The sequence below is a fragment of the Cervus canadensis genome, chromosome 18, assembly GCF_019320065.1.
Source record: "Cervus canadensis isolate Bull #8, Minnesota chromosome 18, ASM1932006v1, whole genome shotgun sequence".
In the NCBI taxonomy this organism is placed as follows: Eukaryota; Metazoa; Chordata; class Mammalia; order Artiodactyla; family Cervidae; genus Cervus; species Cervus canadensis.
Window position 1 is genome coordinate 14509144 of NC_057403.1, and position 13679 is coordinate 14522822.

Sequence of the window (13679 nt, forward strand, 5' to 3'; positions counted from 1 at the left end):
GTATGAGTGGCCATAAAGACATGGAAGCATCGGAAATGTCCTTCGTAGATGGATAGATAAAGTGTGGGACTTCCCTGGTGGTCCAGCGGTGAAGAACAAGCCTTCCAACGCAGGGGGAGCAGGTTTGATCCCTGGTCAGGGAACTAAGGTCCCACGTGCCACTGAGCAAGTAAGACCTGACCCGACACAACCAACAGCAAATAAATAAAAAGAAAGAAAGGGTGGAAATAGCTCAAAGATTTAGAAAGTTCCAGACACCCCAAAGGATCAAATAAGCCAAATGGATGTGTTTGTTTTCACTGAAGACACCCAGTCATATTTTCAGTCCATTTCAAAGTCTTGAATATTTTTCCTTAGGCTTGTACTTTTGATTTCTTACCAGACACCATAGAGTGAGTACTAAATGGGAGGTGAAGATGAAAATTAGGGCAAGTGTGATTCAGGACGGCTCACCAATTATGACCATATTCCAGTCAGCAAAGTGCAAGAAATAGGAACAAGGGAAGAATGTTCTTTTTAAGGGATGAACTTGAAGCAGGCCAGACACTGCAGCCCACACCTGATTGGCTAGAACTGTTCAAGTGGCCCTACCCACCTGCAAAGGATGCTGGGAAATGTAGTCTTTATTCTGAGTAGCCCTGTAACCACCTAAGATAGAACATTCTCAGCATGCGAATAGGTAGCGGACAGCCCTCAGTCTCTGTAATATATTGGTAATAATAAATTCTCCTAAATGATGATTGATTGAGATTTTATATGTATATGTATAGGGCTTCCCTGGTTACTTAGACAGTAAAGAATTTGCCTGCAATGCGGGAGACCCAGGTTCGATCCCTGGGTGGGAAAGATGCCCTGGAGAAGAGAATGGCAACCTACTCCAGTATTCTCGGCTCGAGAATTCCGTGGACAGAGACCCTGATGGGCTGCAGTTCATGGGGTTGCAAGGAGTCGGACACAACTGAGTGACTAACATACTTTCACATACATGTACATATTTTGCTATACTGCATGGCAAGTGGAATTTCCCTGACCAGGGTCTTAACTACTGGATCACCAAGGGAAGTCCTTTTTAAAAATAGTTTTTAGTTCTTCGGCCATGCCATACGGCATGTGGGATCCTAGTTCCCTGACCAAGTGTTGAACCTGAGCCCTCCGCATTAAGTGTGGAGCCCTAACCACTGGACTGCCAGGGAAGTTCTACCACTGAGTGATCACTTAAAAATTTTTTTTCACCAAGTAAGTCCTGATTGAGATATTTTTAGAAAAAAAAAAAAAAAAGAGATGTAGCTTGGTGGCTGAAAATTTACACACACCCACTCTAGGGGATTTTAATGCTATCCACAGACTATCGCTCTGGTGATTATTACAGAGTTAAAACTTGGACACACAAGAGGAAGAAATAAACAATTCCCTAAAGTCCAGTGATTTTGTTTATATGTTTATTTTGGACTCATCGTTCTACTGAAAAACAAGTGGGAGAATAGAAAATTAAATTATGAAGACTGGTCATATTCCATTCTTCTTCTTTTCTTTTTGGCTGTGCCAGGTCCCAGTTATGACATGGGAGAACTTTTGCTGTGGCAGGTAGGATCTAGTTCCCTGATCAGAGGTTGAACCCGGGCCTCCTGCACTGGGAGGCACAGAGTCTTAGCCTCTGGACCACCAGGGATGTCCCCATATTCCATTCTTGAGGAGAAAACAGACAAGGGTGGGAAAAAGGCAACTCTCCCCGCAGCTTTAGCCCCTACACGCGTTCCCTTGAGTCGAGTTTGCAGGAAACTGAATTAATCAGTCCCTTGGGGACAATTAGAGGTTTTCAAAGTTTTCCGGGTCCCTGAGGCGTGACCCATGGGGAACCCCCTGGAGGTACTGGGGAAGAAACAGAGGTAAGAAATCACTGCCTTTCCATTTGCATCACTGTCCCTGGGAAGACAGCAGACGCTTAACCACCTCCCCAGACGCCTTCTCACCTTGTCGCCCCGCTCATAATCATTCACTGACCCCCGGCTGCCTGTGGCAACCACCCATGTTAGGAATTCCGGGGGAATAACAGATTCATGATTTGTCTCCTGCTTTTGCAACTCTTTTATCCCCCTAATCAGTCCAGACCAATAATAATCATTTTGAAAAATCCTTCGTAACTTATCTTGAGACACCCATCTACAACATTTCGTGATTTTGAAGGTGGTACTAACCCACGATGAATAGGTCCTCATAAAAAGAGGAGGTTGGAATGCGGAGAGAACATACAGACACCAAGGGGTGCGCGAGTCAGCAAATGAAAATACCAGGCACCTGAGAAAATGGGACCGCGACAGACTGGAAGGTGCTACGCTGCCGGCCGTGAGGAAGGAGGAAGCGGCCACTAGCCAGTAGCTCCCAGCAGCTGGAAAAGGCAAGGACCCGTTTTTTCTCCTAGAATTTCCGGTGGGGGAGGGGGTGTGTGTGGTCCCGCCAACACCTTGGTTTCAGCCCGGTGACACTGGTTTTGGACTTCTGGCCTCCAGAACCATGAAAGAATAACTTTATTATATTTTGAAATTTCTTTTCTTTTTCTTTTTTTTTTTTTTTATGAAAGTATAATTGATTTACAACGTGTTAATTTCTGCTATAGCAAAATATTCTCCTAAAAATGTTCTTTCCCACTACGGTTTGTCATAGGATATATATTTTAAAAACGTAGGTATTTATTTTTGACAGCGCTGAGTCTTCGTTGCCGCACAGGCTTTCTCTAGTTGCAGTGAGTGGGTCTCCTCTTCGTTGTGGCGCATGGGCTTCTCCCTGCGGTGGCTTCTCTTGTTGCGGAGCTCCGGCCCTAGGGCACGTGGCTTCAGCCCTTGCGGCGCATGGACTCGGCAGTCGGCTCCCGGGCTCTAGTGCGCAGGCTCAGTAGTTGTGGCCCAGGGGCCTAGTTGCCCCGCAGCAGGTGGGATCTTCCTGCACCAGAGATGGAACTCATGTCTCCTGCATTGCAAACAGATTCTTTACCACTGCGCCACCAGGGAAGTCCTGTCATAGGATATTGAATATAGTCCTCTGCGCTATAGAATAGGATGTTGTTGTTTATCCAGTCTATATATAAAAACTTAAATTTACGTGTTTTTTTTTTTTTTTAATTTTAATTTTTAAACTTAATAGGGGGCACTGGGTCTTACTTGTAGCACACGGGCTCTTTAATTTCAGCATGCAATCTTTGTTGCCGCAGCTGGGATCTGATTCTCTGAGGGGGATCAAACCTGGGCCCCCTGCACTGGGAGTGTGGAGTCTTAACCACTGGACCACCAGGGAATTCCCTGAAATTTCTGTTGTTTTCAGGAATGCTATCTGGCTGGCTGGAGCTGAAATAGGGACAAGAATAAAATTCAAGCCGTTGTCCAAGGGGAAAAAAAAAAAAAAGACACCTACATATAGCAAATTTCAGATAAATGATGAACTTTAAAATATATATTTTTATACATAATATTTTATAGGTGTACAGATTTTATGTGTATTAATTACACATATATTTTAATATGTATACACAATACACCGTTACAGGCATATGTCATTTATTTCTGCTTTTCAGATGCTGCATTTTTTGCAAATTGAAGTTTTGCAGCAACACTGGGTTGTCAGATGATGGTTAACATTTTTAGCAATAAAGTATGTTTTTGGCTGTTCAGCTTGTGGGATCTTAGTTCCCTGACCAGGGATTGAACCAGGCCCTGGCTGTGACAGCTCTGAGTCCTAACCAGTGGACTGCCAGGGAATTTCCAGCAATAAAGTATTTTTAAATGAAGGGATGTATATTGTTTAACAGAATGTCATAGTACACTGAATAGACTGCAGTGTACTTCTATGTACTTTGTACTTTTATGTGCACTGTGAAATGAAAAAAGTTTGTATGTGACTCCCTTTATTGCCATATTTTATTTATCATGGTGGTCTGGAATCAAACCAGCAATATCTCCAGGGTATGCCTGTATTAACTCTCCACTTTGGGTCATATTATTTAATTGTTATAAAGAGTGCACCATCCCCACTTTGGGTCATATTATTTAATTGTTATAGAGAGTGCACCATTTCCCCACACTCTGGTTTTGGCTGACTGTGTTCTGAGTTGACATCTGAATCTGTCCCTCATGTCTGCCATGAGCTGTTATTGATCTAGAAACTTGATTACATTATGGTTCAGCTTTTAGCAAGTCTCTTTCATAGGCAGTGTTCTGCATTGCCTTTCAAAGCACATTGGGTATTAACGGTCCAGGATATCCAGTTTTCCCACATCAGTGAAGGAGGAATGATAATCAGGTGATGTCAACCTGTTCCTCCTAAGTTTCACCTAACAGTTCCAGTCTCCATTCATTATGTCCTAATGCTGTAATTTCATCCAACTCTTTGCAAGTCCGTGAACTGTAGCCCACCAGGCTCCTCTGGACTGTCCATGGAATTCTCCAGGTAAGAATACTGGAGTGGGTTGCCATTTCCTCCTCTAGGGGATTTTCCCAACTCCAGGTCTGCTGCATTGCAGGCAGATTCTTTCCTGCCTGAGCCACTGGGGATGCTGAAGCTGAAACTCCAATACGTTGGCCACCTGATGTGAAGAACTGACTCATTTGAAAAGACCCTGATGCTGGGAAAGATTGAAGGCAGGAGGAGACGGGGATGACAGAGGAGGAGATGGTTGTATGGCATCACTGATTCGATGGACATGAGTTTGAGCAAGCTCCGGGAGTTGGCGATGGACAGGGAAGCCTGGCGTCCATGGGGTTGCAAAGAGTTGGAGATGACTGAGCAACTGAACTGAGCCTTGTAATTTCAGTAGAACTTGCAACTAATTCTGTTAATCCTCCTTCATCTACTTTTTAATTCATCTACTAGTTTTGCTATATAGTTTCCTGACTGCCATACCCCCTTCACTCTAGTCCTGCTGTTCATTCTCACAGGGCATACTTCATTATTACCAACATCTTCAGTGTCTATAATGTTAATTTCACGCATGCTATTCTGCAGCAACAACTTTTTATCTTTCTAGTTTAACTTCGTTTCATTTTGGCCACATTGTGTAGCATGTGGGGTCTTAGTTCCCCAACCAGGGATCAAACCTGTGCCCCCGGCAGTGGAAGCACAGAGTCTTAACCACTGGACCTCCAGGGAAGCCCCTAAGTAAAGCTGCTCTGCTGCTGTTGCTGCCGAGTCCCTCAGTCGTGTCCGACTCTTTGTGACCCCATGGACCGTAGCCTACCAGGCTCCTCCGTCCATGGGATTTTCCAGGCAAGAGTACTGGAGTGGGTTGCCATTTCCTTCTCCAGGGGATCTTCCCAACCCAGGGATCGAACTCGGGTCTCCCGCATTGCGGGCAGACGCTTTACCGTCTGAGCCACAGGGAAGTCCTATATATCTATATATAAAGTCCCTTTATATCTTTTAGTTCTACCCAACCGTAACCATTTATCTACAAACCATTACTTCCTACTCCCTTCCCCCACCTCTGGCAATGCAGGAGTTTTCTTTCTTTTTCCCCCCAATTAAGAACTTTTTGTCATCAACTCTACTGTGTGACTGTAAGGGTCTGTGATGACAGAAAAGTAAAGAAAAATGATCATTTAAACCATGTTACACTAAATCTCAAAAAAACTGGGGAAAAGATAAAATGATCATTTTGCTTTAACCTGATTAAATGTTCCACTTTATCTCTTATTATTCTTTTTCTCAAAATCTACTTTGATATTAATATAGCTACCCTAGCTTTCTTGTGTCACTCTGTACAACGTATCTGTTCCTTTCCTTTTACTTCCAACTTATTAGTTAATTAGTATTAGTAGCTCAGTCATGTCCGACTCTTTACAACCCTGTGGACCTTAGCCCACCAGGCTCCTCTGTCCATGGGATTCTCCAGGCAAGAATATTGGAGTGGGTTGCCATGCCCTTCTCCAGGGCATCTTCCCCATCCAGGGATCGAAGCCAGGTCTCTGGGACTGCAGGCAGATTCTTTACCATCTGAGGCACCAGAGCAGCCCTTTCCATCTTATTGATGACTTAATATTTAAAGGGCAACTCTTGACACAAGACACAGTTACCTGTGTTCCTTCTCATGTGCCCATCTGTGTGTTTTTGCTGGAAATGGGTACAAGGAGTTGTTTCTCATGTGCCAGGTTAATATTTTATTTCTTCCTCTGGTTGCTGGTTACACTGTTGTACTTTGTGAAAATCCATCTTGCTGCACACTTAGGAAGCACACACTTTTCTGTGTGTATGTTATGGTTCTAAAAGTCTACTTAAAACTTAAACAACATAAAAGTCATTTTGTCTGCTGGCAATGAATACATGGCTCTAAATGCATTTCACCCTCACGCTCCATTGAGGCTCACAGCGCCCCTTGAACCAGCAGACCCTCTAGTGCACGGCGGGATTCCAACAGCATCTATTTCCAGTGGTTAAGATGACTCAGCACCAAGGATGTTTTTCTCAAGTCTGGGAGGTGGAGGCTGGTGGCTGTAGCTCGTTGTTCTCCTTCAAGCTGTGTCGGATCCCAGATCCCATATCCAAAATATATGACAAATCCTAGTAGGGAAATGAGACGATGAGAACAGAAAGAAAGTGCTCACCCCACTTAAAAATGCCCAGTAGGCCTCCTGTTCTGGTGTCTGACAGTTCAGGGCAGAGGCAGTAGGAAGAGGACTGGGTTCAGTCCCTCAAGAAGCCTCTTTGTCCCAGGAAATCACTTACCAATCACCATCCAGATGCCAAATAGGGCCCAGGTCCCAGTGGTCATCCTCATCATAGAGTAAATGTTCACAAAGATGCTCACCAGTGGGAGGACAGGCAGAGCAGGGACCTGTGGGCAGAGTCAGTTCATCCCTGAGCACAGCCCAGACGTCTGAGAGGGAGACCCGACCCCAGTGGGCAGGAAGACAGTCCTACTCAGGCCGAGCGCTCACTGTCTACTGAGAGTGGGTTTGTAAAGCACCGAGTGTGGACCAGGGAAGAGTCCATTGTTTTAGTGAGCCCTCCTCCTTCCCTGGTCCAGCATAGAGTGTTCAGACCTCAAAGCCTGCAGACTTCATCACTCAAGGTGGACAGTCTGGGGACATATAATAACCTACTTTTGCGGGGGGTGGGGGGCATGTCATGTGGCTTGTGGGGATCTTAGTTCCCTGACCAGGGATTGAGCCTGCACCCAGGGCAGTGAAAATGCAGAGTCCTAACCACTGGACCACCAAGGAACTCCCAAGATCACCTACTTTAAAATAAAGAGGAGAGGGGTCCTGGGGCTGCTTCCAGATGATGACCGTGACCCCAGTGATGAGCAGCAGCAGCAGCACAACCACTGTTGTGAGCACGGGGTCTCCAGAGAACACCTGGCTGGGCCGCTGGGCCAGGATCAGGCTCAGGATGGTCAGCAGGAGAACTGCAAGGGTCAAGGTGGAGGAGAACAGGCTGGACTCCAGAAGACAAAGACGTCAGGACCTTGGGTCACATCCCTCCCCAGGCTGCCCACATCAGGAAGGGTCATCATATCTCCAAGATGCCTCAACTGACAAAATATACACTCCCACTCATCCCGTCAATATCAGAATATGACCAAAGAGAAACCCCACTGCTCACCGAGCAGGAAGGCACATCCATAGACAATCTGGCCAGATTTCTGTGTGGGGGTGGTGCTGGTAGGGAACCACAGACTCTTCAGGATGTTTGAGGTTCCTGCTTCAGGTACAGAGTCCAAAGGATTTCCTTCAGCTTCAGGCTCCATCTCAATATCCTCCCCTGTTTTCTCCTTCAGGTGCGGCTGGTATCTGAATATGAGATATTAAGGCAACATTAATAATGGACTGGTTCAAAACTGGGAAAAGAGTACATCAAGGCTATGTATTGTCACCCTGCTTATTTAACTTATAGGCAGAGTACGTCATGAGAAATGACGGGCTTGATGAATCACAAGCTGGAATCAAGATTGCCCAGAGAAATATCAACAACCTCAGATATGCAGATGACACTACTTTAATTGCAGAAAGTGAAGAGGAGATAAAGAGTCTCTTGATGAAAGTGAAAGAGGAGAGTGAAAACGTTGGCTTAAAGCTCAACATTCAAAAAACTAAGATCATGGCATCTGCTCCCATCATTTCATGGCAAATAGATGGGGAAAATGTGGAAACAGTGTCAGATTTCATTTTCTTGGGCTCCAAAATCAATGTGGCCAGTGATTGCAGCCATGAAATGAAAAGACACTTGCTCCTTGGAAGAATAGGTATGACAAAGCTAGGCAGTATATTAAAAAGCAAAGACATCATTTTGCTGACAAAGGTACATATAGTCAAAGCTATGGTTTTTTCAGTAGTTGCATATGGATATGATAAGTGGACCATAAAGAAGGCTGAGCACTGAAGAACTGATGCTTTTGAGCTGTGGTGCTGGAGAAGACTGTTGAGAGTCACTTGGACTGCAAGGAGGTCCAACCAGTCCATCTTAAAGGAAATTAACCCTGAATATTCATTGAAGGGACTGATACTGAAGCTGAAGCTCTAATACTTTGGCCACCCGATGTGAAGAGCTGACTCAATGGAAAAGACCATGATGCTGGGAAAGATGGAGGGCAGGAGGAGAAGTGGGTGACAGAGGATGAGATGGTTGGATGGCATCACTGACTCGATGGACATGAATTTGAGCAAACTCCAGGAGATAGTGAAGGACAGAGAAGCCTGGCATGTGCAGTCCATGGGGTGGCAAAGAGTTGGTCAAGACTTAGTGACTGAACAACAACAGCAACAAGGTAATATTAACAGCAGCCCCTACTCAGCCAACATTACATAGCCTATGCCACCACTTTCCTATCTTAAACCTAGAAGGACATTTAGAAAGCAGCATGAAGAAACATAGAGCCGCTCCATGGAGAACCCCGTCAAAGCCAAAAGGCACAAACCCTCCAGAACCCAGAGGGCCCAACCTATGGTGAGAGAAGGAGTGAGGAAGAACATGGGGGAGGTTGTTCAGAAGATGATTCATCTCCATGAGTCCAAGGCCCCCAGTCAAGGTGTAGTGGAGTCTTACCTGAGGACAAGGACTGAAAATGCCACGAGAGTGTAAGCAAGCAGGGTCACAACTGACAAGAAGTCCACAAGATCACTGAGCTCGAAGAGTAATGCCATGACCCCTAGAATGAGGGCACAATCAAGATGGAAGGGGGGAGCGAGAAACCGCTGGAAATATCCAAGTTAAAAAAGCCGATCAAGGAAGGGGTGGGTTTTGTTTATTCACCTGCGAGGTTTCCAGAAGACATGATGGCCATGATGGGGATGTCTGTGTGGGCACGGACCTGGGCAAGTCCCCGGAAAAGGAGCCCGTCCTCTGCCATCGCGTAGACCACCTGAGACATGGGGAACATGGCACTGTGGAGTCTGGAAGAGAAAGTGGGAGCATGTGTGAGAACGTGCAGAGACGGGGGCATCTGCTCCCTGGTCTACATGGGGTAAGGTGCCTTTCCATCTGGTTTCTCAATCCCAAGGGATGGGATTGGCATCTGACAGGAGATGGGGAGAAAAGCAACATACTGACCTGTATGTAATAGCACAAATGATGCCGACACTCAGGACATATCTGGCAGAAATCCACCCACCGTGCAGAAATGTCTGTGATAAGGGGTTGTCAGGCTGAATCTGGTAGTAGGGCAGGACGAGGGTGAGGGATGCTGAGACACCGAAATAGGCCAAAAAGCAGATGAAGATGGAGAACGTGATGCCCAAGGGGATGGACCAGTGAGGATTTAGGGCTTCTTCGCCTGTAGATTGGGAGGAAGTATTGGGTCAGGGATACGCACTGGGGTGAAAGCACAAAACCCGCTTTCCTCTTTAACCTCCAAGTGATACCTGTGCCCAAGGGCAGTCCAGTCTGTGGCCAAACCCCAGATGGGGACACACAGGGCCCAGGTTACCTCTAGAGACAATGGCGTCAAAGCCAACAAATGCGTAGAAACATAGAGCCGCTCCATGGAGAACCCCGTCAAAGCCAAAAGGCACAAACCCTCCAGAACCCAGAGGGCCCAACCTATGGTGAGAGAAGGAGTGAGGAAGAACATGGGGGAGGTTGTTCAGCCATCTCTGAGCTCCTTGGTTAATGTCATGAGTCCTGGGTTCCAGGATGCCATTAATTGAGTCTGTCGGTTCAGATCTCCGTAGTCCCCACCATAGTCCCAGCTCTGCATAAACCATCCCCCGCACCGAGCATTAGAATGGTCCAAGATACCCTCCTAACCTAGAGGTGCCCCTGGATTCAGACGTGTTCAAGGTGTAGTCCTGTTCCGTGAGCTGCCAATTGTGTGGGTCTCCCTTAATGAAACCCGAGAGGATGATGAAGCTTTGAACCAAAATGTTGATGCCTGTGAACACTTTGTTAAACAGGGCTGAGTCACGAGCTCCCAGCATCTGTAGTCCTGTGGAAAAGATGGGACATGAGACATCCTAGGTAACTAAGTCCACAGACACAGAAAGCAGACCAGGGGTGGGGAGATGGACAGTGACTACTCAGTGGATACCGGGTTTCTTTTTTGTTGTGATGAAAATATTTGGAAGTAGATGGAGGCAATTGTTACACAGCGTTGTGAATGTACTAACCTGAATTGCCCCTGACTTGGACACTTTAAGGTGGTTCATGTCTAACTGTGGCTATTATCTCACGATACGCAGGCCTACCAAATCACGACGCTGTACACGTCTTAATCAATGTTGCCTGTCAATTATGTTTCAGTAAAGTTGGTAAAGAATCACAGATGGATAACTTTATGTTATATGAATTTCCTTCCAATTAAAAACACGTCTTTGGTCTCAGTAAAGAGGAAGAAACATGTCAATCTAAGTAAACAATTCTCATGAGGGGATGATTTTATAATAATTCGCACTAGGAAATAATTCCCTAGGGAACTGTTGGCAATGCCTGGAGACAGTCTGGAGGGTGGGAGTCACCTGTATCTGGTGAATAAAGGCCAGGGGTGCTACTCAACACCTGACAATGATATTTAAAAAAAAAAAACCTAAAATGCACAGGACATCTCCCCACACCAAGAATGACCCAGCCCAAAATGTCAGTGTCGCCAAGGGTGGGAAACATCAGCCGATGTCTTGGCTTCCTGTCTCTTGTATCTCAGATGCTGCTTTTCAGTTCTAATCCCCTTCCATTCTGCTCCCCAGCCCCCCGGCCTTTCCCACCTCTCCACCCTGAGATCTTCCCCTCCGATCACTGGGCCCGGTCTTACCCATGAACAGCAGCACCAGGGCCAAGGCCAGAAAGTCTGGGTACTTGGCCAGGAAGTGGGGCATGTACAGAGAGAAAGTTCCTTGTAATGCTTGAGAGATGTGGTTCCCAATGAGGCTGTCGAAGATGTAGCTCCAGGCCCTGGCCAGAATGGCGGTGCCTGCAGTGGCAGAAAGAGCAGACATTAATTGAACCCCTAATATGCGCCATGAGATGAATTTTTGGGAAACAGACAAAACACCTAATGTGAAAATGTTTTTCTTCCCCGCCATGGGATGGGGAGAGAAGACCCAGATGGTTCACAATTTAGGTCAACTATTTACTATGTGAAGAGGAAATCAATGTTATGTAAGAAAAGAAAACAGAGCAGTAGGAAATGGAGGGCTGGAAGATGAGGGTTGAATTTTTAAATCAAGGTGTAAGAGAATATCCTGTGAAGGCAACAACGGAGCAAAGACTTGAATATGGTGAAGGGATGAGCCTGTGGGCCATGCTTCCTCCTCACCTACTCCCTATAGACTCCTTTCTTTCTGGATTCTTGGTCCAATTGTTTAAGGAAAGAAAGAGAGAGCTGAGTAGAATGAAAGTGTGGGGTTTTCTTGCCACTATTACTCACCTCCCCCTGCAAGGTCAATAATAAAGTGCTCATGAATGAGCAAACACCCCGATCCCCACTTCTAGTTACCTAATCTCAAGCCACACACCATCCTTATCCCATTATCTCACCAAGGACTAAGGACAGGATGAGGTTCCAGCCAGTGAAGAAGGCGTACAGCTGACCCATGGTGACATAGCTGTAGAGATATGCAGAACCGGAGCGTGGTACCCGGGCCAATAACTCAGCGTAGCAGAGCCCTGACAGCAGGGAAAACAAGGCGGCCACCAAGAAGCAGATGACGATCGCTGGTCCAGTTATGTACTTCACCATTTTACCAATTAGGATATAGATGGCAGCTCTCATTATCTTGCCCACACCCAAGATCACCAGGTCGAGGGTGTTCAGAGAAGCTCCGCGGCTCTCAGCCTCCTTCAGGGGCTCCAGTGGCCGCCTGCGGACCAGCTTCTGACCGAACTGGTGAACATACCAACGCAGCATCCTAGACATAGCTGAGGAGGCTCCGGTCTGCTGAGGAAACAAGACATGAAGCCATCAGGAATGTCCCTCCACTCTTGGCCCTGGGAGTTCAGTTCTATGAAGCAACGGAGTGATGGGGAGCTGGTGGTAAATGGACACAGTAGACAAGTTCTCTGCCTCTGAGCTCTGGTTTCTTCAAACATAAAGAAGACATTTAATATGCTTTAAGAGAAGTGAGGGCAAGGGGATGACTCCCCAAAACGTCCCACTTTGACATGGGGATTGTTTTGAGCTGAAGGCAATTTAGACCCAGCAGACTCAGGAGCTTCTCCTTGCCTCTCTCTCAACTGCTCAAAAGAGTATAGATTAGGGGACGTCCCTATGCCAGGAAGAGAGCTATTCCCAGAGAGAATTTTTATCTCAAAAAGACCTGGAGCAGCAAACCTTTGTTCACCAAGCACTTGCTCTTCCCATCGTCCTGTGACTTGTCTTCCTCCCCTTTGAACCCCCAGGCCCTGACCCCCTTCTTCTTAGATATAAGCTTCAATTGCTTGAATGTATTTGGGCCTTAGAGTTTTTATCAGACTCCAATACATAGCAAATTAAACTCGTTCATTTGACTTTTGTCAGCTTGTTAGACTGGGCAAAGAGCCTAGAAGGAAAAGCTTTGTGCCCCTAGCGAATGAAAAGCTTCTAATGGTGCCTGGCACAGCGTTAATTACATGCTTAATTTACAGGGTGATTTGAGTGGAGAAGAATGCTGATTTTTTAATTGAAGTTGACCAGCTCTGCTGGTTCATATCCAGTTCTGCCTGTCTGGTTTTGCACAAACTACATACCGTCTTTGTCCTCCTTTCCTGTATAAAATGAGGGAAATTATTATCATCATGATTTCCTTCCTTCCTTGATATGTGTGAAGTGACTGTTTTAGGAGCTTGCTGATCAGAGAGCTCAGACTACATGTATTTCTTCACCAAGGATATTGCTATCTCCCAGCTTTCTGTTTCATTGCTTGCAGAGGAAAATGGAATAGGAACTCAGATTTGGGGCAGAAGGAGATGGGATTTGCAGAAGGCACAGACTCTAGCCCAGCTCAGTCAAAGCATCAAACCAGAGTGGCCTCCCAACTGCCTGGAGGGAGGGGGGGACTAACCTTCATTCTGAATCAGAAACGACAGGACTCTGCTTCCTGCTGCTGTGGGGCATGAAATGTCCCCTCACTACACTGCTCTGCAGGGCTAGGATGACCCAGGGACCACAAGTCACCAGCAGGGGGCTTCTATCCCGGATACTCCAAAGTCCAAGTTTAACATTTTGGTTCAGAGCAAGCATTCAAACAGCCAAGAAACCCTGATTAGGATCTTGGCTCCTCAAACACCCC

The 13679-nt window shown here is 46.3% G+C and overlaps 1 protein-coding gene across 1 annotated transcript; it reads right to left on the reverse strand.

Moving 5' to 3' along the window:
- Positions 1-6447: 6447 nt before the first annotated feature.
- On the reverse strand, positions 6448-12319 carry LOC122420189 (cationic amino acid transporter 3-like). The gene is given in 12 exon segments (XM_043435038.1): positions 6448-6513; positions 6515-6543; positions 6709-6817; positions 7224-7390; positions 7588-7775; positions 9028-9130; positions 9235-9374; positions 9532-9754; positions 9908-10020; positions 10228-10405; positions 11225-11383; positions 11950-12319. Coding segments are annotated over 12 exon segments (1845 nt in total).
- Between the last annotated feature and the right edge of the window lie 1360 nt (positions 12320-13679).